Source organism: Carassius carassius, chromosome 22 (genome assembly GCF_963082965.1).
Source record: "Carassius carassius chromosome 22, fCarCar2.1, whole genome shotgun sequence".
Lineage (NCBI taxonomy): Eukaryota > Metazoa > Chordata > Actinopteri > Cypriniformes > Cyprinidae > Carassius > Carassius carassius.
Window position 1 is genome coordinate 424,682 of NC_081776.1, and position 27,500 is coordinate 452,181.

Sequence of the window (27,500 nt, forward strand, 5' to 3'; positions counted from 1 at the left end):
GACATTAAAATGAAATACAACAAACACACACACACACACACACAGCACATAAAACACACACACACTAAATAAAATAAACACACACACAGAAAATAAAACACACACTTTTACAATTTACCATTAAAAAAAAAAATTACATTTATTAAATTTTTTATAAATGACATTTCTAAAAGGAGGTTTTTGGAGGCTTAACTCACTTCTGTGCACAAATCTGTCCCCAAAATATGATTAAGGAGGCAAACACACACACACACACACACACACACACACAAAGAGATAAACTGAAGTAATGCAGGAAATCAGAACAAACTGAACACAAACACTCTCTCCCTCTCTCTCTCTCTCTCTCTCTCTCTCTCTCACACACACACACACACACACACACACACACACACACACACACACACACACACACACACACACACACGTTTACCTTAAACAACTCAAATTCCTTTTTTGGCATCATTAGCTTTAAGATGAAAAGATGAACAAACAATAATTGGATGACGTGGCAAAACAAGGAGATGAAATGAAACTGAAGACAAAGCATGCAGACAGAAGCTGAGCATGAAGCTGAACAAGCGTCTCGTGTGTGTGTGTGTGTGTGTGTGTGTCACCTGTATGGTGTGGCTGTAGATGGGCTCCCCGCGGCTCGTCACGTCCACTGCCCTGCTGATCTCCAGGATGTTGTTTGGCACGTATCCCGAAGCGCCCGACACATTACGCACCTTCCACCACTGCTTCCTGTCGTCCAGCACCTGACGGCCAATCAGATCGACACGTCTCATGACATCATCACTCACCTCATCATCATCATCCTCTCGTTACGTACCTCCACCACCTCATCTTTCATCACAGACAGTTCAGTGTTGTTTCTGGCCACAAAGTCGTATCTGGATTTGGCAAAGTTCCTCTGCATCTGGCTGTGAGCCTCCAGCTTCCTGAAGATGAAGAGTCAAAAAACACGTTTGCCTTGTTTTTCAGTACAAACAGACTAATTCACTTGAGAAGCAAGATGACTTTTCTGAAACGATAATCAAAATTAAGTGACTTTAAGCTTAATAGAAAAACTACAAATATCTGCTAATGGGGTCAGAAAAATAAACTTGTTAAAAAAAAAAAAAAAAATCATATTGACCTCTAATGCAAACAGCATACATTTAGTCAAAAGTGTGTTTTTATTGGAATTATATTAATAATTATAAAAAATAAATACGTAAATAATATTTCACATTCCTTAAGTAAATCTATTTTATACAAGGTGCAAAAATAGGACAAAAACTTCCCAATTAAAACGGCTGTATTTAATCCCACTGCAAATTAAGCTTAAAATCATGCATTCTTTGTTAATAGGCTTTCATTCCTTTGGCAAGCGTGTTTTCAGCTTTTTTGCTCTTTTCAACCTTATTGCACCATTTTCTCAGGTTTGGAGCAAATACTTGTTTTGTTCCTATTTTCTTGCTCCTGCTGGACAAAAAGGCCAAATACTAAAAAGCATTTAGTATATGAAAAATAATATTTTGGTGTTTTTTTTACATTTACACTTATCCAAAGCAACTAACAGTAAATTCTGGCTATACATTTTTTTTTATCAGTATATGAGTTCCCTGGGAATTGAACCCACAACCTTTTGCACTGCTAACGCAATGCTCTACCACTGAGCCACAGGAACTTTTTAAACTTTATTCCTTAAGTAATTTAGCTTCTCAAGTAAAGTATCTTGGTTTAACAATGTAGGCATATTTGTACTGCAAAACAAGACAAAAATACTGAGGAAGAACATACATTTTTTTTGCAGTGCAATTCATTTAAACACAAGCTCGCTCTCTCTAAATGTTGTATCTACTGTTGACCGACCGCTGCCGCCGTGGAGGAGCGTCTCGGAGCTCAAGAACGAGACGGGAAGAGAGTCTTTACTTCGTTTGAAGACGCTTTAATAGAACGAGAGTTCAGGTAAGAGCCACGAGTTTAGAGGAGTTCGAAAAGCAGAATGAACCCAGAACAGATCCAGAAGCGTAGCGCGGTGAGCCGGTTCTCCAGGGCGTGCTGTGCGGTCGCTCGTACCCAGGAGGGCTTTACCTATCTCTATCTACATGACGGCTGACCGCATGTTTAAAAGCAGCCACGGCAGTGTCTGGCTCCAGCAGGTGCAAGCGCTTGTAAGAAGTGTGACTGTAGTCGTACCCGTCTGAACCGGGGAAGTCCTGGACCAGCGGCTGCTGTCGGGAGAGAAAAAATGCTTTCACTTCATCATATACTTACAGCATCACACTGTACATGTTAAAGTTGGAAGTGCTTCTCACGTCTACAGGTCTCTGAAGCTCGGTGTGCGCCGTGCCACGCCTCTCTGCCAGCTGAGCCACGTCCTGCTCACGAGACACCAGCACCGGCGGCTCCCAACCGTCCCGGAAACACAGCGTGTGCGGAGGAAACGGGTGATCCTTCGGCCACTCCAACCTCCACACAAGACAAACACTTTTCACAATACACATGGTTTTTTTGTTCTGTTAACAGATTTAAATGTTGTTTGATTTAGTTTGATTAAAATAATTAAATATCGGTGAGTTTTGTTATGTTAACAGATTTAAATGTTGTTTGATTTTGTTCGATTAAAAGATTCAAATATCGGTGAGTTTTGTTATGTTAACAGATTTAAATGTTGTTTGATTTTGTTCGATTAAAAGATTCAAATATCGGTGAGTTTTGGTCTGTTAAAATATTTAAATACCAGTTAGTTTTGTTCTGTTAAAATGTTTTAATATCGGTTGGTTTTGTTCTTTTAAGAGATTTAAATATCGGTGAGTTTAGCTCTAACAAGACACTTAATTATTAGTAATTTTTGTTCTGTTAAGAGATTTGAATATAACAGATTTAAATGTTGTTTGATTTAGTTTGATTAAAATAATTAAATATCGGTGAGTTTTGTTCTGTTAACAGATTTAAATGTTGTTTGATTTTGTTATATTAAATGATTCAAATATAGTTTTTTTTGTTCTGTTAAAATATTTAAATACCAGTTAGTTTTGTTCTGTTAAAATGTTTTAATATCGGTTGGTTTTGTGCTTTTAAGAGATTTAAATATCAGTCAGTTTTGCTCTAATAAGACATTTAAATATTAGTTATTTTTGTTAGGTTGAGAGATTTGAATATAACAGATTTAAATGTTGTTCGATTAAAATATTTAAATATCAGTTAGTTTTGTCTGCTAAAATGTTTTAATATCAGTTTGTTTTGTTTCGATTTAATTATCGGTTGGCTTGTTCTATTTAGAGATTTAAATATCGGTAAGTTTTGTTATAATAAGACATTTAAATATTATTAATTTTTGTTCTGTTAAGAGATTTTAATATGATGGATTAAAATGTTGTTTAATTTTGTTTGATTAAAAGATTTAAATATCGTCGAGTTTTGTTTTTGTTCTGTTAAGAGATTAAAATACAAGGTGGTTTTTTTCTGTAAACATTTTTAAATATCGAACTGTTTTGTTCGTTTAAAACATTTAAATATCAGTCAGTTTTGATCTGTTTAAATATTTGGATATCAGTTAATTTTGTTCTGTTAAAATGTTTAAATATTGAACACTTTTGTTCAGTTAACAGATGTAAATATTTGTACGTTTTGTTCTGTTAACATATTTAAATGTTATTTGATTTTGTTTTATTTAGAGATTTAAATATCGGTCAGTTTTGTACTAAGAAGACATTTAAATTTTGTTTTGTTAGGTTTGTTCTTTTAAGAGATTAAAATATCAGTCATATTTGTTCTATAAACACATAAAACTGTCTATAAAAACATACCATCTCTAAAACTGACTGATATTTAAATGTTTTAAGGAAACAAAACCAACTTCTATTTAAATAAGTTGGTTTTGTTTGCTTAAAACATTTAAATATCAGTCAGTTTTGTTCTGTTAACAGATTTAAATGTTGGTCAGCTTTGTTTTAATAAGACATGTAAATGTTGGTTGGTTTTGTTCTGTTAAGAAATTAAAAAATTGCAAGTTTTTATTCAGTTAGGAGAATTAAATATCGGCCATTTTTGTTTGGTTAAGATATTTAAATATTGGTTCTGTACAAATGTCAACATCAGTTAGTTTTGATCAGTTAAGATTTTTTAAGTATCTGTTAGTTTTGTTATTTTAAGAGATTTAAATGTTTGTCATTTTTGCTTTGTTAAAATACTTAAATATCGGTTGTTTTGTTTTGGTTAAGTTAAATATTAGCAATTTTTGTTTGGTTAAGAGATTTAAATATCGGTCGTGCATGTTCTGTAAAAATTAAACATCAGTCGGTTTGGTTCAATTAAGAGATTTAAATGTTGTTTGATTTTATAAAATTTAAAAGATCTAAAAATCTGTCAGTTTTTTTCTCTTTAGAGATTACAAGTTGGTTGTGTTCTGATAAAATATTGAAATATCACTTTTGTTCTGCTAAAATGTTTTAATATCGGATGTTTAGACTTAAATATCGGTTGGTTTTGTTGCTTTGTTATCTTTAAAGATTTATCAGTTTTGTACTAATAAGACATTTAAATCTAGGTTGGTTTTGTTCTGTTAAGAGATTAAAATATTGGTCGTCTTTGTGCATTTAGGATAATTAAATATCAGATGTTTTTTAAATATCGGTCGGTTTTGTTTTATTAAGGGATTTAAATGATGTTTGTTTTTGTTCAGTGAAAATGTTTAAATATCGGTCAGTTTTGTTCTATTGAGAGAGATGTTCCAGTACCTGCATTTGGTCCATCCCTCTCCCAGCGTGACCCACAGGTGTCTCTCCTCCGCCGAACCTGCCACGTGCAGGAAGTCAATGGCTTCTCTGGTGAGGAGAGGAACGATCACGCTTTTAGCCAGATCCACCCCTCCAGACGTCTGGATTACCTGAGACACACACACACAAACACAAACAAATGTCAGTCTGACCGAACAACCGTTACACACACACACACGATCAGAAGACGCACCAGTCTGAGAGGATTGAACAGGAAGTGGACCAGATCCACAGCGCTGGGGTTCTGAATGTGGTTGTTCAACTTCCCCTGGAACGACAAACAATAATCACATCACAGATAATCCAAATGAGATTTTCCTGTTTTTGGGATCGGGACCTGGATGTCGTCACTCACCAGCAGGTTGAAGGCGTGTTTGAACTTCTGGAAACAGTCGATAAACTCGTCCTGAGACGGAGGTTTAGCTCGAAGCGTCAAAACCCCCTCTGATCGAAGACACACAGCAAACACACTCATGACACACTGACGATGAGGATGATGTGGATGTGCGATGTGAGGAGACACTCACCTCCGGGTCCTATCTTTTTGCTCTTTTTGGTTTTCTTGCGTTTGGAGAGCTCATTAAAGGCCTCGGCGGCTTTCTGCAGTTTGGTGACGAAGTGTTCGATGTCGTCCAGAATGTGATTGAGGATTTGCTGTAACACACGTCAGTATTTTACCATCTGCTGCTGACACACACACACACATGTGACTTTCACACAACCAATTTATCGACTGCAAAATATTACTATATATATATATATTTGTTTCGGTAATTCAGACAATTTTTTTTATGAAATCATGCACATGACTGCGAAAAAACATTTTTGGCTGTGCATACTGTACAATAGCATACATTAGGGGTGTGCAAAATTAAAAATCTATGAAATCTTTTAGTGTTTTAGGCCTGTTGTGAACAGCTGAGCCGTGAAGACGTTCATTTTATTCATATTCTATGTGGTGGGCAGTTCACAGCAGTGACTGAAATTAACTTTTTATTTAAAGGGCAATGTTTTTCACCTTAAAAATGTTTCCAGGAGGCAATTTTACCTATATAGTAGCTTTTTTTTTTAAAAATACTTATGGATGCATGCATAACCTTTTATATCCAATCCTAACATTCAAAATAAGTTCAATTAGAACTTACCAATCAAATTAAATACTTTTCAATGAAATATCTTAACAGTGCAGAGGTGACACAGAAGTGGCATTAACATATTAACAATGCATTTACAACAGCATAATTAATGCAATGAGATTATTTTGAATACAATTATTAAATAAGAAATTATTTATAATTTTAACTTTTTTAATTAAACAGTACTTTAAATATCAATGTAAAACCACCCGAAGGTGGCGGCAAGTCTTAATGAGTGAGCTGAGTGAGTCATTTATTCAAACGATTCATTCAAACAGCAAAAGTAATGGAGTCACTGAATCATTACGCAGATTCATTCGCTAACGAATCACTGCTGTGTGTTGCTCAGAGACTCAGTTCTGCTGTGGTTTCATTCTGAAATTTTAATTGCCGAAATAAAGTAAAAACAAACAATACTGACAGTGTTGTGTCGAAACCCACAATTTTCTTCTCCTTCTCTGTCTCTTTCGCATTCAAGAGACAGAGACAATACGTAATACTCTGTCATAAATACCACGAGTTGCCACAAAAACAGACAGACCCCGAAATAACAGTAAAAATTATATAATGCAATTTTGTCCGTTTTATGTCTGTAAAGTATTACGATATGCCCAAGTCAAAGCGTCATATAATTTTTTTTTTTAAAAAGTTAAAATGACTTTCTATAACCTTCAATTTCTTTTATAAATCAAATTAAATACTTTTTTAGGAGCGGGAACAGTGTGTAAACGCTCACCACGTCTCTGCCCACTTGCCCTGCGCTCATCTCAGGAGAGCCGTCCAGCTCTGTGTAATGTCTCTGTGGATCATCTGAGGACACACACACACACACACACACACACACAATAAGACTCTGGAACAGGAAGTCGAGCGTTAGGGACAGGTATGCTTCCACTCACGCTCCTGCTGATTGGTCCACGCAGACCAACTGGCCACCCGGCTCTTGGCGTGAACTTGATTGACAGCTCCTGGAGGCTCGGGGGCGGGGCCTCCTGGGGGCGGAGGGATGGTCCCGTCACTCTTCAGGATCATTCTGATGGACACAGAGAAACGGATGCTGCGTACCCATGGCAACAGGCATCTTTATAAGAGACGAGCGCTGGACTTACTTCAGCACCTCCGGACGCTTCTTGAGCTTCCCGCCCTTGCTGTCGCTGACGGCGCTCTCGATGTCCACGTGGATCAAATTGGCCTGAGGAAGTCAAAGCACACGGTCAGCACTGTGCGAGAATGTGAACGTGACGAACGCTGTGGTGATGCCAGACCTTGATGTCGTCGCACTGGAACAGGTGCAGGTCCGGTTTGCCCTGACCGGACTCCTTACACACCAGAGCCAGGATGGAGTCGTAGCTGCAGGCGTTCATCACGGCCTGACAGTGCTGGATCGAGCCCAGAGGAAAGTTCTCCAACTCGTTCTGAAACACACGCATGATCAGGCCATACATGCATCACGAGGGGTCTGGTCACGGACCGGTGGGTTTGTACCTTGCTGTCGTTGTCGATGAGGCTGACGGCTTTCCCATCCACCTGCAGGATCATGTCCTGCGTCCACACCTTCCCTTTAGCGTCCAGCAGACGCAGCTTCCTGATGCCGTCCTCGATGGTCAGCATCGCCTCCTTACGGTCCATCACAAACGTGGTCAGATGCTGCAGGAGACAAATGTCAAGCCACGTTTATTTCTATAGCGCCATATTGATTCGAAGCAGACGGAAAAACAGCTTCACAACTGCCTTTGCTTTGCGGGTTTAAAAGTATTAATATCGTATTAATATCCAGTAACATTTTCAATGCAATGCATTGACACTGTTGGATTATCGCCAATGTTAATTTTGCAAAATATGCATTGGATATTGCAACATTATTACCCGTTTATTTCGACAAAGGGGTTATTATAGTTAACTAAAACTACATTTTTGTCACTCACTCATTTTTTCATTCAACATTTCTCAGTTTCATGTAGTTTAAGTTGATGCACTAAAATAATTAATATTAGTAAAAACTATACAGACTGCTAAAACTTTAGCTAATACTAAAAAATGTAATGCAAAACATAAAAATAAAAATGCATTCTAAATATTGATAAATATTTCACCGAAGAAATAGTCAGGTTTGAATGATGTGAATTTTTGGATGAATTATCCTTTTAATGTCATCTGTGTTGATGACTGTGTTTAAGACGCCCATGTGATCAGATGTTGGCTGGAGATTTCTCAGTCTATTCTTCTGGACGTGTCTCACCTCCACATGGTACTGTGACGTGTCCGTCAGGCTGTTGATGCTGTTTCTGATGTAGTTCTTCCTTTGCTCTGAGGAAAGAGCAGATCTGGTTATATAATCGCCGTCAGAAGCACTCAATCGCGTCCAGACGGGATCTGCAGATTTATTTGCATCTTCCGCTGTGATTCTGGAGCTCAACACAACCTCAGTTGGGAACAGATTCAGTGTGGACGCGTAAGACCGAACACATTTATGACACAGGAGATGATTCAGCTGGGAAGCTAGCAGGAGAGGAGAAGACTGGACACACACACACACACACACACACACCATCAGCTTCTACCTTTCTTTTTGTGTTTGGTGGAGGTGTGCAGGAAATACATTCCATCTGTTCCTGAGAGCGACGGTGCAGAGAAAACACACACACACACACACACACACACACACACAGACAGTGAGTCTCTCTTTGTGACTGAATTTGGGATCAGTAAGATTTCAATGAAGTCTTTTCTGCTCGTCAAGGCTGCATTTATTTGATCAGAAATACTGTAAAATGTGAAATATTATTCCAGTGTAAATCATCTGTTTTCGAATTAAAGTGTAATTTATTTCTGTGATGTGCAGCTGTATTTTCAGCATCATTCCTTCACTCTTCAGTGTCACACGATCTTCAGAAATCATTCTGATGTGATGATTTATTTATATTTACAATATAAGTCTTTACTGTCACTTATTATCATCTTATTAACATCTTTGCTGAATAAACGTATTAATTTCTTTAAAAATTCAATAAATTACTGACCCCAAATGTTTAAATGGTATTGTAAATTAAGTAAATGCTGTTCTTTTGTTTATTTTTTATTCATCAAATAATAAAAAAATAATAAAACAAGCGGAACAATTGTTTGCAACAATCATGTCTGGGGTAATGATGGTGAAAATATTCAGCTTTGCATCACAGAAATAAATTATATTTTAAAGTATAATAAAATATAATTTTTTTATTTTAAATGGTAATACATTTTCACAATATTACAGTTTTTTTTTTATTTTTGATCAAATGAATGTAGCCTTAATGAGCAAAAGAAACATCTCTAAAAAACATTAAAAAAATCTTACTGATCCCAGAATATTGACCGGCAGTGTAGGTCCTCTGCTGTAATACAGCACACACACACACACACACTTTCAGACACCAGCAGTGACTCAAATCTTACAGCATGACATGACAGCATGACATGACAGCATGACGTGAAACCATTTTCATGACACAGTGTTTCGTAGGGTTCAGGGGTGCTGACGTTCCCTAAACAGACAGCAAGGGGACACACGTACCGTACAGAGCTTTTCCAACCGACTTTTTGGCAGAAACATCTGGAGACAGTGAACCGTGACCGCTGAGAGAGAGAGAGAGAGAGAGTTAGTACACTTGCGCTCAACCATACTCACACTGTCCCCAGTCACTCATGGCCTGAGTGTGTGTGTGTGTGTGTGTCTGTGTGTGTATGGACACTTCATCTGTGAATGTGTTCAATCGATCAGGAGCAGAGGAAAGATCAATAAAACATCAGATTCATCATGCTCATGTCACACTAAGACTTCTGAGATGAAAGATCACAATAGTGATTCATCTAATAAATAAAACAAAGTTCTGGTCAGTGATCGCTGCAAATGTGACATTGATATGATAAAACAGTTCAAAACACTTCTCATCAGCTGGAATGAATCGGGACATCTGTGCTTAATAATGTGTCACATTGTGTCAATTTTGTGAATTTTTTGCTCAATCTATTGCAAATGAAAAAAGATCCAATCAAAGTTGCAGAAGAACCGTTGCGTATCTCTGATCAACACACAGCGGTGATTCAATACTGCATTAATCGAGTCAATCAATTCAGTGACTCATAAAGCCGTTCGAACAAATCAGTTGAATGAATGATTCAGTGACAAATCAGTTGAACGAATGATTCAGTGACTCATTCATAAAGTCAGTCACTGAATGAATCAGCCGTTTGAAAAAATCAGTTGAATGAATGATTCAGTGACTCATTCATAAAGTCAGTCACTGAAAGAATCAGCCGTTTGAACAAATCGGTTGAATTAATGATTCAGTGACTCATTCATAAAGTCAGTCACTGAAAGAATCAGCCGTTTGAACAAATCGGTTGAATTAATGATTCAGAGACTCATTCATAAAGTCAGTCACTGAATGAATCAGCCGTTTGAACAAATCGGTTGAACTAATGATTCAGAGACTCATTCATAAAGTCAGTCACTGAATGAATCAGCCGTTTGAACAAAACGGTTGAACTAATGATTCATTGACTCATTCATAAAGTCAGTCACTGAATGAATCAGCCGTTTGAACAAATCGGTTGAATTAATGATTCAGAGACTCATTCATAAAGTCAGTCACTGAATGAATCAGCCGTTTGAACAAATCGGTTGAACTAATGATTCAGTGACTCATTCATAAAGTCAGTCACTGAATGAATCAGCCGTTTGAACAAATCGGTTGAACTAATGATTCATTGACTCATTCATAAAGTCAGTCACTGAATGAATCAGCCGTTTGAACAAATCGGTTGAACTAATGTTTCAGTGACTCATTCATAAAGTCAGTCACTGAATGAATCAGCCGTTTGAACAAATCGGTTTAATTAATGATTCAGTGACTCATTCATAAAGTCAGTCACTGAATGACTCAGCCGTTTGAACAAATCGGTTGAACTAATGTTTCAGTGACTCATTCATAAAGTCAGTCACTGAATGAATCAGCCGTTTGAACAAATCGGTTGAATGAATGATTCAGTGACTCATTCATAAAGTCAGTCACTGAAAGAATCAGCCGTTTGAACAAATCGGTTGAATTAATGATTCAGAGACTCATTCATAAAGTCAGTCACTGAATGAATCAGCCGTTTGAACAAATCGGTTGAACTAATGATTCAGAGACTCATTCATAAAGTCAGTCACTGAATGAATCAGCCGTTTGAACAAAACGGTTGAACTAATGATTCATTGACTCATTCATAAAGTCAGTCACTGAATGAATCAGCCGTTTGAACAAATCGGTTGAATTAATGATTCAGAGACTCATTCATAAAGTCAGTCACTGAATGAATCAGCCGTTTGAACAAATCGGTTGAACTAATGATTCAGTGACTCATTCATAAAGTCAGTCACTGAATGAATCAGCCGTTTGAACAAATCGGTTGAACTAATAATTCATTGACTCATTCATAAAGTCAGTCACTGAATGAATCAGCCGTTTGAACAAATCGGTTGAACTAATGTTTCAGTGACTCATTCATAAAGTCAGTCACTGAATGAATCAGCCGTTTGAACAAATCGGTTTAATTAATGATTCAGTGACTCATTCATAAAGTCAGTCACTGAATGACTCAGCCGTTTGAACAAATCGGTTGAATTAATGATTCAGTGACTCATTCATAAAGTCAGTCACTGAATGAATCAGCCGTTTGAACAAATCGGTTTAATTAATGATTCAGTGATTCATTCATAAAGTTAGTCAGTGAATGAATCAGCCGTTTGAACAAATCGGTTGAATTAATGATTCAGTGACTCATTCATAAAGTCAGTCACTGAATGAATCAGCCGTTTGAACAAATCGGTTGAACTAATGATTCAGAGACTCATTCATAAAGTCAGTCACTGAATGAATCAGCCGTTTGAACAAAACGGTTGAACTAATGATTCATTGACTCATTCATAAAGTCAGTCACTGAATGAATCAGCCGTTTGAACAAATCGGTTGAATTAATGATTCAGAGACTCATTCATAAAGTCAGTCACTGAATGAATCAGCCGTTTGAACAAATCGGTTGAACTAATGATTCAGTGACTCATTCATAAAGTCAGTCACTGAATGAATCAGCCGTTTGAACAAATCGGTTGAACTAATAATTCATTGACTCATTCATAAAGTCAGTCACTGAATGAATCAGCCGTTTGAACAAATCGGTTGAACTAATGTTTCAGTGACTCATTCATAAAGTCAGTCACTGAATGAATCAGCCGTTTGAACAAATCGGTTTAATTAATGATTCAGTGACTCATTCATAAAGTCAGTCACTGAATGACTCAGCCGTTTGAACAAATCGGTTGAATTAATGATTCAGTGACTCATTCATAAAGTCAGTCACTGAATGAATCAGCCGTTTGAACAAATCGGTTTAATTAATGATTCAGTGATTCATTCATAAAGTTAGTCAGTGAATGAATCAGCCGTTTGAACAAATCGGTTGAATTAATGATTCAGTGACTCATTCATAAAGTCAGTCACTGAATGAATCAGCCGTTTGAACAAATCGGTTGAACTAATGTTTCAGTGACTCATTCATAAAGTCAGTCACTGAATGAATCAGCCGTTTGAACAAATCGGTTTAATTAATGATTCAGTGACTCATTCATAAAGTCAGTCACTGAATGACTCAGCCATTTGAACAAATCGGTTGAATTAATGATTCAGTGACTCATTCATAAAGTCAGTCACTGAATGAATCAGCCGTTTGAACAAATGGGTTGAATTAACGATTCAGTGACTCATTCATAAAGTCAGTCACTGAATGAATCAGCCGTTTGAACAAATCAGTTGAACGAATGATTCAGAGACTCATACATAAAGTCAGTCACTGAATGAATCAGCCGTTTGAACAAATCAGTTGAACTAATGATTCAAAGACTCATTCATAAAGTCAGTCACTGAATGAATCAGCCGTTTGAACAAATCGGTTGAACTAATGTTTCAGTGACTCATTCATAAAGTCAGTCACTGAATGAATCAGCCGTTTGAACAAATCGGTTTAATTAATGATTCAGTGACTCATTCATAAAGTCAGTCACTGAATGACTCAGCCATTTGAACAAATCGGTTGAATTAATGATTCAGTGACTCATTCATAAAGTCAGTCACTGAATGAATCAGCCGTTTGAACAAATGGGTTGAATTAACGATTCAGTGACTCATTCATAAAGTCAGTCACTGAATGAATCAGCCGTTTGAACAAATCAGTTGAACGAATGATTCAGAGACTCATACATAAAGTCAGTCACTGAATGAATCAGCCGTTTGAACAAATCAGTTGAACTAATGATTCAAAGACTCATTCATAAAGTCAGTCACTGAATACTATAGTAGTTCAGTTCCCTTTTCATCTTCAGAATCAGAATCAGAATCAGAATGAGCTTTATTGCCAGGTATGTTCACACATATGAGGAATTTGTTTTCGTGACAGAGCTCCGCAGTGCAACATAACAGCGACAGAACAAAAAACACAATAAGGAATAAAAAAAAAAAAAAAATACAAATAGGTGGGTAAGGATTGACAATATACAAATTGACAATGTATGGCAGGTATATTAAAAAGAGCATTTATGTATGTACATGTATATTATGTGGAAAAATTTTAACTGTACGCTAAGTATGTGTGTTGGATAAATAAGTGTATGTGTATATAAATATAAATATAAGTAGTATAGTGTGTTCCATGTATGTACATGTATATTATGTGCAAAAGATTTACGTGTACGCTAAGTATGTGTGTTGGATAAAAAGTGTCGTGTATATAAATATAAATAGTGTAGTGTGTCCCACAGTTATTATCAGCTGTTCATAAGATGGATTGCCTGAGGGAAGAAACTGTTCCTGTGTCTGGTCGTTCTGGTGCTCAGTGCTCTGTAGCGTTGACCAGATGGCAACAGTTCAAAGAGGGAGTGTGCTGGATGTGAGGGGTCCAGAGTGATTTTAACAGCCCTTTTGCTCACTCTGGATAAGTACAGTTCTTGAATAGATGGGAGGGTTGTACCGATCATTCGCTCAGCAGTCCGGACTACCCTCTGTAGTCTTCTGAGGTCCGATTTAGAAGCTGAGCTGAACCAGACAGTTACTGAAGTGCAGAGGATGGATTCGATGATGGTGGAGTAGAACTGTTTCAGCAGATCCTGTGGCAGGTTAAACTTCCTCAGCTGGCGAAGGAAGTACAACCTCTGCTGGGCCTTTTTCACAATGGAGTCAATGTGAATGTCCCACTTCAGGTCCTGAGAGATAGTGGTGCCCAGGACCCTGAATGACTCCACTGCAGTCACAGTGCTGTTCATGATGGTGAGTGGGGGGAGTGCAGGGGGGTTTCTCCTGAAGTCCACAATCATCTCCACTGTTTTGAGCGTGTTAAGCTCCAGGTTGTTGAGAGTGCACCAGACAGCCAGCTCTTTAACCTCCTGTCTGTAAGCAGACTCATCACCGTCCTGAATGAGGCCGATGAGTGTGGTGTCGTCTGCAAACTTCAGGAGCTTGACAGAGGGGTCCTTAGATGTGCAGTCATTAGTGTACAGGGAGAAGAGCAGTGGGGAGAGAACACAGCCCTGGGGAGCTCCGGTGCTGATTGTACGGGTGCTGGATGTGTATTTTCCCAGTCTCACTAGCTGCTGCCTGTCTGTCAGGAAGCTGTTGATCCACTGACAGACGGAGGTGGGCACGGAGAGCTGAGTTAGTTTGGGCAGGAGGAGGTTTGGGATGATCGTGTTGAAGGCAGAGCTGAAGTCCACAAACAGGATCCTCACATAGGTCCCCGGTCTGTCTAGGTGTTGCAGAACATAATGCAGTCCAATGTTTACTGCATCGTCCACAGACCTGTTTGCTCTGTAGGCAAACTGAAGAGGATCCAGCAAGGGTCCAGTGATGTCCTTCAGGTGGGCCAGCACCAGTTTTTCAAATGACTTCATGACTACAGACGTTAGAGCCACAGGCCTGTAGTCATTTAATCCTGTAATTTTGGATTTCTTTGGGATGGGGATGATGGTGGAGCGTTTGAAGCATGAAGGGACTTCGCACAGCTCCAGCGATCTGTTGAAGATCTTTGTGAAGATGGGGGCCAGCTGGTCAGCACAGGATTTCAGACAGGCTGGTGTAACACAATCTGGGCCTGTTGCTTTTTTCCTGTTCTGTTTCCGGAAGACCTGGCGCACCGCATCCTCGCTGATCTGTATTGCAGGTGTGGGGGAGAGGGGGGATGCAGGAGGTGTGAATGGTGAGAGCGCTCGATTGGAGAGGTGTTCAGGGTGGGTTGCAGGAGTTGTGAGTGGTGTGAACAGTTGTTTGGAGAGGCATTCAGGGTTGGTTGCAGGAGTTGTGAATGGTGTGAACAGTTGTTTGGAGAGGTGTTCAGGGTTGGTTGCAGGAGTTGTGAGTGGTGTGAACAGTTGTTTGGAGAGGTGTTCAGGGTTGGTTGCAGGAGTTGTGAGTGGTGTGAACAGTTGTTTGGAGAGGTGTTCAGGGTTGGTTGCAGGAGTTGTGAATGGTGTGAACAGTTGTTTGGAGAGGTGTTCAGGGTTGGTTGCAGGAGTTGTGAGTGGTGTGAACAGTTGTTTGGAGAGGTGTTCAGGGTTGGTTGCAGGAGTTGTGAGTGGTGTGAACAGTTGTTTGGAGAGGTGTTCAGGGTTGGTTGCAGGAGTTGTGAGTGGTGTGAACAGTTGTTTGGAGAGGTGTTCAGGGTTGGTTGCAGGAGTTGTGAGTGGTGTGAACAGTTGTTTGGAGAGGTGTTCAGGGTTGGTTGCAGGAGTTGTGAATGGTGAGAGCGCTTGATTGGAGAGGCATTCAGGGTTGGTTGCAGGAGTTGTTATTGGTGTGAATGGTTGTGTGGAGAGGCATTCAGGGCAGGTGATGGGTGTTCTTTCAAACCTGCAGTAAAACTCGTTCAGATCGTCTGCCAGTCGTTGATTTTCCACAGTGCTGGGGGGTGGTGTCTTGTAATTGGTGATCTTCTTTAGGCTTTTCCACACTGATGCGGAGTCGTTCGAAGTGAACTGAGTCCTTATTTTTTCAGAATAATTCCTCTTTGCCACTCTGATCTCCTTTTCCAGTGTGTATTTAGCCTGTTTATACAAGACATTGTCCCCCTTCACGTAAGCATCTTCTTTGGCCTGACGGAGCTGTCTGAGTTTTGCAGTGAACCACGGTTTGTCATTGTTGTAATTTAGTTGAGTCTTGGTAGGAATACACATATCCTCACAGAAACTGATATATGATGTTACGGTCTCTGTGAGTTCGTCCAGATTGGTGGCAGCAGCTTCAAAAACACTCCAATCAGTGAGGTCAAAACAAGATTGTAAATCCTGCTCTGCTTCATTAGTCCATCTTTTTACAGTCCTTAATACAGGTTTAGCTGATTTTAGTTTCTGCCTGTAGGTCGGTATAAGATGAACCAGAAGGTGATCAGAACGTCCCAAAGCTGCTCGTGGAACAGAGTGAAATGCATCCTTTATTGTGGTGTAACAGTGATCCAGTATATTACTGTCTCTGGTGGGACAGGTAACATGCTGTCTGTATTTTGGCAGTTCACGGGAGAGATTGGCTTTATTAAAGTCCCCAAGAATGATTAAAACAGAGTCCGGGTGTTGTTGTTCTGTCTCTGTGATCTGCTCAGCGAGTTTCTGTAAAGCTGAGCTCACGTGCGCTTGAGGAGGGATGTAAACACTAACCAGAATGAACGAATGAAACTCCCGCGGCGAATAGAACGGATTGCAGTTAATGAAGAGCGTTTCGAGATTTGAGCAGCACGTCTTCTTTAACACAGTTACATCTGTACACCACCGTTCATTGATGTAAAAGCATGTCCCGCCGCCGCGCGATTTCCCCGTTGATTCTGCGTCGCGATCCGCTCTAAACAGCTGAAAGTCCGGCAGATGGAGCGCGCTGTCCGGTATGGTGTCATTCAGCCAAGTTTCCGTGAAACACAGAGCAGCAGAGTGAGAGAAATCTTTATTTGTCCGAGAGAGCAGAAGCAGTTCGTCCGTTTTGTTGGGTAGAGAGCGGAGATTTGCCAGATGGATGCTAGGCAACGGCGTTCGAAATCCGCGTTTTCTGAGTCTCACGAGCGCGCCAGCTCTTTTTCCCCGCCTGCGCGTCCTCTTGAAGCGTGTGATCAGCGCAGCTGCTCCGCCGACAAGAATGTCCAGCAAAACATCAGAATAGTCGAAAACCGGTGAAATATCGGGAGATGTGTGTTGCCGAATATCCAGCAATTCGTCCCTGGTGAAACTGATTGCAGGAATATAACTAAAGACAGGACAAACTAACAAAAACACAAAAACAACTGCAGAGCACGTCACGGAGGCAGCCATCCTGTATCGGCGCCACTCAGAATGTCTAATCAAAGTACGACTTCTGTAGGGTGTGAGGGAAAAGTAATGTAACTAGAAGTGTAATGACTGAATGAATCAGCCGTTTGAGCAAATCAGTTGAATTAATGATTCAGTGACTCATTCATTAAGACTTTTAATTTTACTTTCATATAAAATATGTGTCATTAATTATGCAATGCTGAAAAAAGATTTCCTTCTAAAGCACTATATATAAATATAACATAACCATGACTGTATATAATCTTTTGGGGTTAATTTCTCAGGCAAAATTGCTGTTGAATTAGTTAATTGGCACATTGTGTAATGAAGAACTGAGATGGCTAAGTTGAAGTGATGGATTGTCTTACTTCATCTGTGAGGTCTGCGCTGTGACTCCGCTGTTTCCGTTCATGTCTGGACTTTGCACTGCATTCACAGATCCTACAATAAAAGCAGATTACAAAAAGAAATTATAGCTACAATAAATACACTTTTACTTTTTTGTAAAATCTTCTGACTGCGATCCAACGTAGATTTTGATCAAATGATGAGGTGGAAATACATTGCTAGTAGCATTTCAGAAGAATTTTATGGGATACATAAGTACGACTTCTGTAGGGTGTGAGGGAAAAGTAATGTAACTAGAAGTGTAATGACTGTAACAGATGCCATAAAGTAACAATGCTACATTTGAAAGAAGTAACAGCGATATTTTCTTGTAAGTTTAAAAGTAATGTATCACTCCACTAGTAATCTGATCTGAACTCATGCTGCTGTTAACGGCTCGTTTGGTGTGATGAATGATCTGACAGTGGGATGCCGTACATCTATAATTAGCCCGGCGTGGGTCATTAGCAGGTTAATCTGGCCGATTAAGTAACGAGTCCGACTGACACAGAGGTAAACTCTCCGAGACCATCGGCCATCATTGAGCTGAATGTAAACAGAGAGTTTATTCTGACAGATGAACACCTGAAACTGATCCTAGACCAGCACATGTGCTGATACCCACACACACACACACACACACTCTCACTCACTTTGTTCAAAGAAATCGTAATTGTTAAAACTATTACACATCAAAAGCAGTGTCACACACACACTGTGACATCAGATGAATCATCCATTCATGAATGACTCTCAGTTTGATTCACATATTGTAACATAACTACGTCAAACATGAATCACTTCTGTTTGACAAATGAGCATCAAACGCAGCAAATGTAGCATTCAAACATTTCTCCTCATGCATCAACGTTACGTCTGAAACAAACACACTTTGATCACCTGTGAAGATGAATCACACAGCAAACAGAACGAACACTGTCTTCAGTCGTACCTGTTCAGCCTCGGCGTACAGACAGCGTGATGCATGAGAGCCGCGACAATGTGCCACTTCTCCTCACCGCAGAAACTTTAAGAGGATTTGTAAGGAGCTTTACAACCTCACACAGGTCTGTGATTATCCACTCCAGCGCAAAGGACGCTGGGACACGACGCAGATTCTGGAAAACGTCTTCAGTTATGTCCTGTTGAAGATCTTTACATGAATCTGTCAGTCTAATGGAGTCTGATGAACCATTAGATGTGAATCTAGACTGATCCGTTTCCTTCTGCTGCTTCATAAAAAAAAGGGTCAACCTCCGTCCGTTCAGGTCCAATTGTAATAATGTTTAGATCACAAACGGGCTGTTTTACCTTCTTACAAAGGGTTTTATATATCTTTTTTTATATCTTAACAACAACAAAAGGATTATTTATTTATATATGTTTTTTGTATGATTTTTTTTATTTTTATGATTTAATTTTTTATATTATTAATCTTATTTACATATTTTAAATATGATTTTTAAATGTAAAAAAATATGATTTTATAAAAAAATTATTTATTAATTTTTAATTTAATTGTAATTTAATTTATGATTTAATTTTTATATTATTTCTTTTATTTTTATATATATATATATATATATATATATATTATACCACTTTTTTTATATTATATATTATTATTATTAATATTATTATTATTATAGCCATAATGAAGCACAATATCTCCACTGTGGTTGTGTTTTTGTGTCATCTGTGAATCCATACGCTGCACATTATTCCTCTTTAATCTCATTATCACTTTTGTTTGCATCTCAAGGCCTGTATTTACCCAGAATCCTAAGCGCTCGCTGACCTCACAGGCCCGTCCTGATCCTATTAAACACAGCTATATTAAGATCTTTATGAGCACTGTAAATTCAGCACGGGCGACATATAAAAAAATAAGCTAATTAACCCTCTCTTTCAGCAATATGAGGTCAAAGGTTACCTAAAACCCATTAAAACACACCATTAGTCTTCATATGTGGGTCAAACTGAGACACAATCATGAGTGAATTGCTCAAACCTGTCAAGAACACGTCACTCTCCATCAAGAGACAGGAAAGAAACATCATACTCTCTGTTTCATGAGAGGCTGATGGCAGTGATCATGTTCACAGTGATTCAGTCTGTCTGTGTATATTTTCACTTGGGTCTTCTGTCAGGTCTAATATAGTGTTGAACCGCTCATCCTTCAATAACATCCTCTTTGAAAGCCACACTATAATAGATTCATCTCTGAAATATGACGCTCATAAAGCGTTTTTGAAGGAATCGGTTGCATGAATGATTCAAATGACTCACTCGTAAAAACAGTGAACTGTTTCGTTTTAGCGCTTCTGAACGAATCAACTGAATTATTCAATGACTCTCATAAAGCGTTTTTGAAGGAATCGGTTGCATGAATGATTCAAATGACTCACTCGTAAAAACAGTGAACTGTTTCGTTTTAGTGCTTCTGAACGAATCAACTGAATTATTCAATGACTCTCAAAGCGTTTTTGAAGGAATCGGTTGCATGAATGATTCAAATGACTCACTCGTAAAAACAGTGAACTGTTTCGTTTTAGTGCTTCTGAATGAATCAACTGAATTATTCAATGACTCTCAAAGCGTTTTTGAAGGAATCGGTTGCATTAATGATTCAAATGACTCACTCATAAAGACAGTGAACTGTTTCGTTTTAGCGCTTCTGAATGGATCGACTGAATTAATTATTCAATGACTCTCATAAAGCGGTTTTGAAGGAATCGGTTGAATGAATGATTCAAATGACTCACTCGTAAAAACAGTGAACTGTTTCGTTTTAGTGCTTCTGAACGAATCAACTGAATTATTTAATGACTCTCATAAAGCGTTTTTGAAGGAATCTGTTGCATGAATGATACAAATGACTCACTCGTAAAAACAGTGAACCGTTCAATTAAATTAAACGATCAATTAATTAATTAAAAGTATAATTCAGTGACTCGCTCATAAACCATTTTTAAAGGAATCGGATGCATGAACGATTCAAATGGCTCACTCATGACACTCACTTGATTCATTTCTCAATGCATCAGTGTATTTGAACAAATCAGATGAATGAATGATTCAAATGACTTGATTTGTTCCTGAACGAAACCGCATTTGTTGAGTTAATGAATCAATGACTCGCTCAAAGACAGTAAAAGGATTCAACAATGGCACAAACTAACTATTGTATAAGGTACAATGAACTCTTCTGTCCAAAGATGAAGGAAAATACTTTTATGAAGATGCTCTGATATAACATGAACACTTACAATCCACACCAGCAAAAGCGGAAAATCACTGCTGGAGGGTTTTTCCTCAGTAACAGAGAGAAAGGGCCAGAGAGGATTCTGGGTAGAGACAGGAGTGGCAGAAAGTTTTCCTAGAAATCGTGATTCGTTTCACGCCCTCCAGAGCAAACAGAGCTCGCTTACATGCCTCTGTCCTCCAGCTGCTGCTTAAGTCTGTTTTAATGAAGAGATCAAGCAGAGCCCGAAGGAGACACACACGTGTTTCTACGGCAGAAAACGAGCTGTTTGTTAGTTAACCGCAGTTGATTAGTACATTCCAGCTACAGCTGGAGGTCAACGAACCGCAGGAACTTCTGACAGGAAATGAAACAAAGCCAAATATGATTAGATTACTAGAGCAGTCAGAAAGTGATTACACACACATATGACCCTCACAGCGTGTGTGTGTGTGTGTGAGAGAGAGAGTGTGTGTGTTTGTGTGTGTGAGAGAGAGAGAGAGAGAGAGAGAGAGAGAGAGAGAGAGAGAGAGAGAGTGTGTGTCTGCATGTGTGAGAGAGTGTGTGTGTGTGTGTGTGTGTGTGTGTGTGTGTGAGAGAGAGAGAGAGAGAGAGAGAGAGAGAGAGAGAGAGAGAGAGTGTGTGTGTGTGTGTGTGTGTGTGTGTGTGTGTGTGTGAGAGAGAGAGAGAGAGTGTGTGTGTGTGTGTGTGTGTGTGTGTGTGTGTGTGTGTGTGAGAGAGAGAGAGAGAGAGAGAGAGAGAGTGTGTGTGTGTGTGTGTGTGTGTGAGAGAGAGAGAGAGAGAGAGAGAGAGAGAGAGAGAGAGAGAGAGAGTGTGCATCTGAGAGAAGCCATGATCTGCATGAGCTCTTAGATTTTCTTCTTTGTTCGCTATTTTGAGAAAAGAAATAGACCGAAAATCTACAAAATCTAGAAGAATACCACATACAGACGTGAAATATGTTGAAAAGAACTCTGAAAATATAGTATTTTCATTTTTAAACACAAATAATCAACGCAGAGGATCAGAAGATCAGACTTCTAGCAACAGGCCTGCTGGAAAATTGGAGGGAAAGTTTAAAACAGGAAAAGAACCACCTATCCTCAGAGGGAGAAGCAGTGAGTACAAATAAAATTGCACTGGAAACCTTTTTTTTGGCTCTTTGCTTATTTTTTTCAAATATAAGGGCATAAAATTGATCTTTTTATATTTTTATAAGCTAAAAATGCTAAAAAGCTAAAGCTATGGCTAGCCCACACTCTGACATTCCTCAATGTATCAATTTAACTGAGGCAGAGAGAATCAGCCAATCAGAGCAGCAGCTGCAATCAGCCCACTGCCATATGCAAATGAGCTCCCCCCTCACCAGCATACAGTACCCCTCTGAGGTGAAATCCGACACCGCTAGGAAAACCTACAAGCAGAAACTTCTGACAAACAATCCAGAGACTCTGTTTGCAGATCTGTTCAAAACTGGAGAAGTCTGCAACCTCATTTTCTTCTCTGATCACCCCAGCGCCTGGCATAAAGCCATCATCAACCATTACCCCTCTGTAAAGAAAGAAGGCATCTGTAATGGCTGGAAAGTCAAAATCAGAGAACCGCATGACCCTGACAGCACAGTGATGACCGTGAACATCTACAAAAATGGTACAGTCATGATACAGGGGGACCTGAAAACATTCCAGGCGGACTACAAAACAATAGGTGAAATCGTGAAACATGAGAAAGCTGTACTATCTGAAAGCTGGTCATCTGAGCAGAATCCACCGATCAGCACCTCAGACCTCAGACCCACTCCTGCAGAAGCTGAGCACATCTCGCCCTCCCTGCTCAGAGCTATCCCTCTCCTACAGGAGCACTTCACCAAGCTAGAGATGGAGATGGTGCAGCTCAGAGAAACTGTGCAGAAACAGCAGCATTCGGACACATGTGCAGCTCACAATGAACTCCAGCAGAACACCGAGCTCTTAACTCAGAGACTGTCAGCCCTCACACAGCAGACGAGGAAGCTTCAGACAGAGAAGGACAGCTATCAGTGTGAGCTGACCGCCCTGAGACTCCAGCTAGAGGACAGAGAGCAGTCCACAGCAGAGATGAGGCAGCAGCTGAGAGAGATCCAGGAGGAGAGAGAGCAGCAGCGCAGCGAGATCCAGGCCCTGAGAGAGCAGCTGAGAGAGCTCCTCCTGGCCAGAGAAGAGCCAGAGCAGACCCATAGAGCTCAAACACTGCCCTCCAGCCCAGAGTCACCGAACACAGGGAGTCAACACCCAGCCCTCAGCGCAGAGAGACCCGACCCAGCCCGCTCGCAGCCGTCACAGCGCCCCCTGCCAGACTCCTCAACACAGCAGCCCTCGTCTCACAGCAGCCCAGCACCAGCCAGCACAGAGGAACCCGAAATAGCTCTACTCATCGATTCAAACGGCAAATTCATCGATGTAAAGAAACTGTTCCCCCAGCACAGAGCTGTTAAACTCTGGTGTCCCACCACTGACAAAGCCCTGGAGCTCCTGACAGAGTCCCAGCTAGGCCGGCCCAGCCACATCATCATCCACACGGGCACCAACTACCTGCGGAGCCAGCAGGACCGAGTGTCGAACTCCCTCAGAGCCGTCGTGGATAAAGCTAGAGAAACCTTCCCCAACTCCAAAATCATCCTGTCCACTTTACTTCAGAGGAAAGATTTCCACCCCAACACAATTAATAAAATAAACTCCAGAATCTCTAGACATTGTGCCCTCCTGCCCAACGTCCACTTGGCCCACCATCCAGACCTGGACACTGAATGTCTATACGACCACGTCCACCTTTATAAGAACCTGGTACATATCCTCGCAAAGAGACTCAAAGATGTCACTCTATACAGGACAAACCAGACCAGCCCCAGGTGGAGCAGAACCAGCCCTAACCCAGCCAATCCATCGAGACACACTCCAGCAAACTACATCCCAGTCCACAGCTCATCTAGAGCCCCGACCGGACCTCCACCCAGAGGTCCACCGCCCGGAGCTCCAGCACCCAGACAGGACCCCTACAGACAGAGACCGCTCTACAACAGCCCCACAGCTCCAGCAGCTGAAGCCCGTCCACAGCAGAGCCCGGCCCAGCCAGGCAGACTGAGCTACGCCCAAGCTGTCAGCGGAGGAGCAGACCACCCTAACGCTGAACTCCACAACATCCAACACATGCTGAGTATCATCTGCTCTCACCTACTAACACACAGTGGACAGTGGTAAACAAAAAAAAAAAACTATTATTCTGTGGTATTAATGTACATTTAATATGGAATTGTTGATGTTTTGAGTTTCTACCACAACCTTAATCACATCTTTCATTCTTCTAATTTTAATCTGTAGTAATTTTGCATCATTTCTTTTTTCTCAAAATAGCAAACAAACCATACACATTAATTTAAAAGTTTACGATGAAATCACTTAGTTTTTCTACGTGGAATATTCAAGGTCTAAACTCCTCAGTCTTTGGCCTAAAAAGTAGACATTCTGATTTTATGAAAGAACTACAAGACCTAGATGTGATCATCTTACAGGAAACCTGGTGCAGAGGAGATGCGTTCACTAGCTGTCCCTCAGGATACAGAGAGATAATATTACCATCCGTCAAACTCTCATCAGTCACACAAGGGAGAGACTCGGGAGGGATGATAATATGGATTAAATCTGAACTGCCCATAGAACTAATAAAAAAAGAACAACATCACTTGTGGCTAAAAATACAAAAAGGAATGATATCAGCATCTAAGCCTGTTTTCCTTTGTGCAGTTTACATTCCACCCCTCGAGTCTCCGTATTTCCAAGAGGAAACTTTCCAGAACATAGAGAGAGAAATCAGCCATTTCCAGGCCCAGGGAAATGTGCTGCTTATGGGCGATCTAAACGCCAGAACAGGAGCAGAATTAGATTTCATCGAATCGCACGGTAGCAGATTCATCACAGGCAATAACCACTTATTCCCTTCTCACCCCAGCAGACAAAACTGTGATGAAACCGTGAACGCTCATGGACGGCAGCTGCTGCAGCTCTGCCAAGGACTGGCTCTGTACATCGTCAACGGGAGACTGCGAGGGGACTCGCTTGGCCGATACACCTACAGCTCAGCTCTGGGGAACAGCACTGTAGACTATACCATCACAGATCTCCAGCTTTCCTCTCTGAGAGCATTCACAGTCAAACCCCTCAAACCTTTCTCAGACCACAGCCAAATCATCCTCTATATAAAGCAATCTGAAACATCACCCCAACCAATTAGGACCCCATATCAAATGAGCAAAATAATGTCTTTCAAATGGACAGAAACCAGTGCCAGTGATTACAGCACTGCCGTCGAATCTTCAGAAATACAATCCCTCATACATTCATTCCAAATACAGGAATACCCCAAAAACCAATTCGGCATCAATCAGGAAGTACAAGACCTAAACAACATATTCTACAAAACAGCACAAAAAAGTAATTTGGCAATTGTTAAACCAAAGAAAAAATATTTAGATACTGACAAATGGTTTGATTTGGACTGTAAGGCTCTGAGAAAAAACCTCAGAAACTTATCAAATCAAAAACACAGACAACCAGATAATCCGGACCTCCGCCTTCTTTACTGTGAGGCACTAAAACAGTATAAAGCCACACTACGGCGGAAAAAAGCACAGTTTCTGCAAAGCCAGTTTGAAGAAATTGAAAAATCTATAAACTCACACAAATTTTGGGATAAATGGAAATTGCTATACAAACCAAATCAAGAAGTTCTGGCAATCCAAGATGGGGAGAAGTGGAAAAACCACTTCCAGGAATTATACACCCCAACTGAAATTCAAAATTCTAATCAAAATGAAATAATTAATAAACTAGACAATTTGGAAAGATCAATTAAAACAAACCAAAACCCTTTAGATTTCCCCATAACAATGAAAGAATTGGAAGAAAAATTAGGAGTCCTTGAGTTCAAGAAAGCCTGTGGTGTAGACAGCATCCTGAACGAGATGCTGAAACACACAGAGCAAAGCTTCAGACTGGCCATGCTCAAACTGTTCAATGATGTTCTGTGTGTAGGGTTCTTCCCTGAGATCTGGAACCAGGGCCTCATCAGCCCCATCCACAAGAGCGGAGACAAACTAGACCCCAACAACTACCGAGGCATCTGTGTGAACAGTAACCTGGGGAAGGTTCTCTGCAGCATCTTAAACGCCAGACTTTTACACTTCCTTATGAAGCACAATGCCTTGAGTAAATCCCAAATTGGCTTTCTTCCAAAATGTCGCACATCCGATCACATTTTTACATTACAAACACTAATTGACAAATATGTACATCAAAACAAAGAACAAATTTTTGCTTGTTTCGTTGATTTCAAGAAAGCATTTGATTCAATCTGGCACGAAGGATTATACCTAAAGCTTATCGACAGTGGAGTAGGGGGGAAATTCTATGATTTGATCAAATCGATGTACACAGCCAGCCAATGCGCTGTCAAAATTGGAAACCAAAGAACCGAATTTTTCCCCCAGGGGCGCGGAGTGAGACAGGGATGCAGTTTAAGCCCCACCCTCTTCAACATTTACATCAACCAATTGGCCAATATGTTAGAACATGCTCCCTTTCAAGGTCTCACTCTCCACGACACAGAGATCAAGTGTCTACTCTACGCAGACGACCTGGTCCTCCTGTCGCCCACTAAACAAGGGCTTCAGGACGGCCTGGATCTGCTGGAGGATTACTGTCAGTCCTGGGCCCTGACCGTCAACCTCCAGAAGACTAGAGTCATGATGTTCCAGAAACGCTCCAGATCTCAGGGACCAACACACACATTCACACTCTCACACAGAACCATTGAGAGCACAAAAGCATACACCTACCTCGGCCTGAAAATAACTCCAACTGGTAACTTTACTTTGGCTGTGAATGAACTCAAAGAGAAAGCTCAGAGGGCTTTCTATGCCATAAAACGATCAATCAAAATTGACATCCCAATCCAAATTTGGCTCAAACTTTTCAAATCAATAATTGAACCAATTGTTTTATATGGCAGTGAAGTGTGGGGTCCTTCTATAAAATTTGATTTTTTAAATTGGGAAAAACATCCGATTGAAACTCTACAATTAGATTTCTGTAAAAGAATACTCAAAGTCCAAAGAAAAACACCAAACAACGGATGCAGGGCAGAATTGGGCCAATACCCTCTCCTCCTAAACATCCAAAAAAGAGCCATCAAATTCTGGAAACACCTGAAAACAAGCGATCCCAACACGTACCATTATAAAGCCCTGAAACACCAAGAGCTGAGTGTAACGAGGAGTCCCCTGTGCCAGCTGGTGCTGAGACTGACTGAGCTCTCTCCTGCAGAGATCAGCTCGCCTCAGCACACACACACACTCACACACATTCGGCCTGCACAAATTATCAACACAGAACAACACAAGTACATCACCCATTGGACAAACACCATTCAAAACCAACACAAACTGGAATGTTATTCGGCACTAAATCGAGAGTACACTGTTGCGAGCTACCTGAGCACAGTGAATGATGTGAAGCTCAGGAAAACCCTGACGATGTACAGACTCAGCGAGCACAGCCTGGCCATCGAGACGGGCC

General features: G+C 40.2%; 1 protein-coding gene across 1 annotated transcript in view; it reads right to left on the minus strand.

Annotated features, from left to right (window-relative positions):
• LOC132098612 (epidermal growth factor receptor kinase substrate 8-like) overlaps positions 1–27,500 on the minus strand; it is a 40,721-nt gene that overhangs the window by 7,003 nt on the left and 6,218 nt on the right. Inside the window, exons 2-16 of the mRNA XM_059504679.1 lie at positions 17,630–17,702; positions 9,456–9,517; positions 8,142–8,209; positions 7,388–7,549; positions 7,168–7,317; positions 7,012–7,094; positions 6,802–6,935; positions 6,639–6,712; positions 5,294–5,420; positions 5,122–5,210; positions 4,960–5,034; positions 4,728–4,876; positions 2,263–2,457; positions 833–941; positions 618–758 (exon numbers count right to left, since the gene is read on the minus strand). Of these exons, the coding sequence (XP_059360662.1) occupies positions 618–758; positions 833–941; positions 2,263–2,457; positions 4,728–4,876; positions 4,960–5,034; positions 5,122–5,210; positions 5,294–5,420; positions 6,639–6,712; positions 6,802–6,935; positions 7,012–7,094; positions 7,168–7,317; positions 7,388–7,549; positions 8,142–8,209; positions 9,456–9,517; positions 17,630–17,673 (1,662 nt within the window). The 5' untranslated portion in view covers positions 17,674–17,702. The remainder of the gene's footprint in view (positions 1–617; positions 759–832; positions 942–2,262; positions 2,458–4,727; positions 4,877–4,959; positions 5,035–5,121; positions 5,211–5,293; positions 5,421–6,638; positions 6,713–6,801; positions 6,936–7,011; positions 7,095–7,167; positions 7,318–7,387; positions 7,550–8,141; positions 8,210–9,455; positions 9,518–17,629; positions 17,703–27,500) is intronic.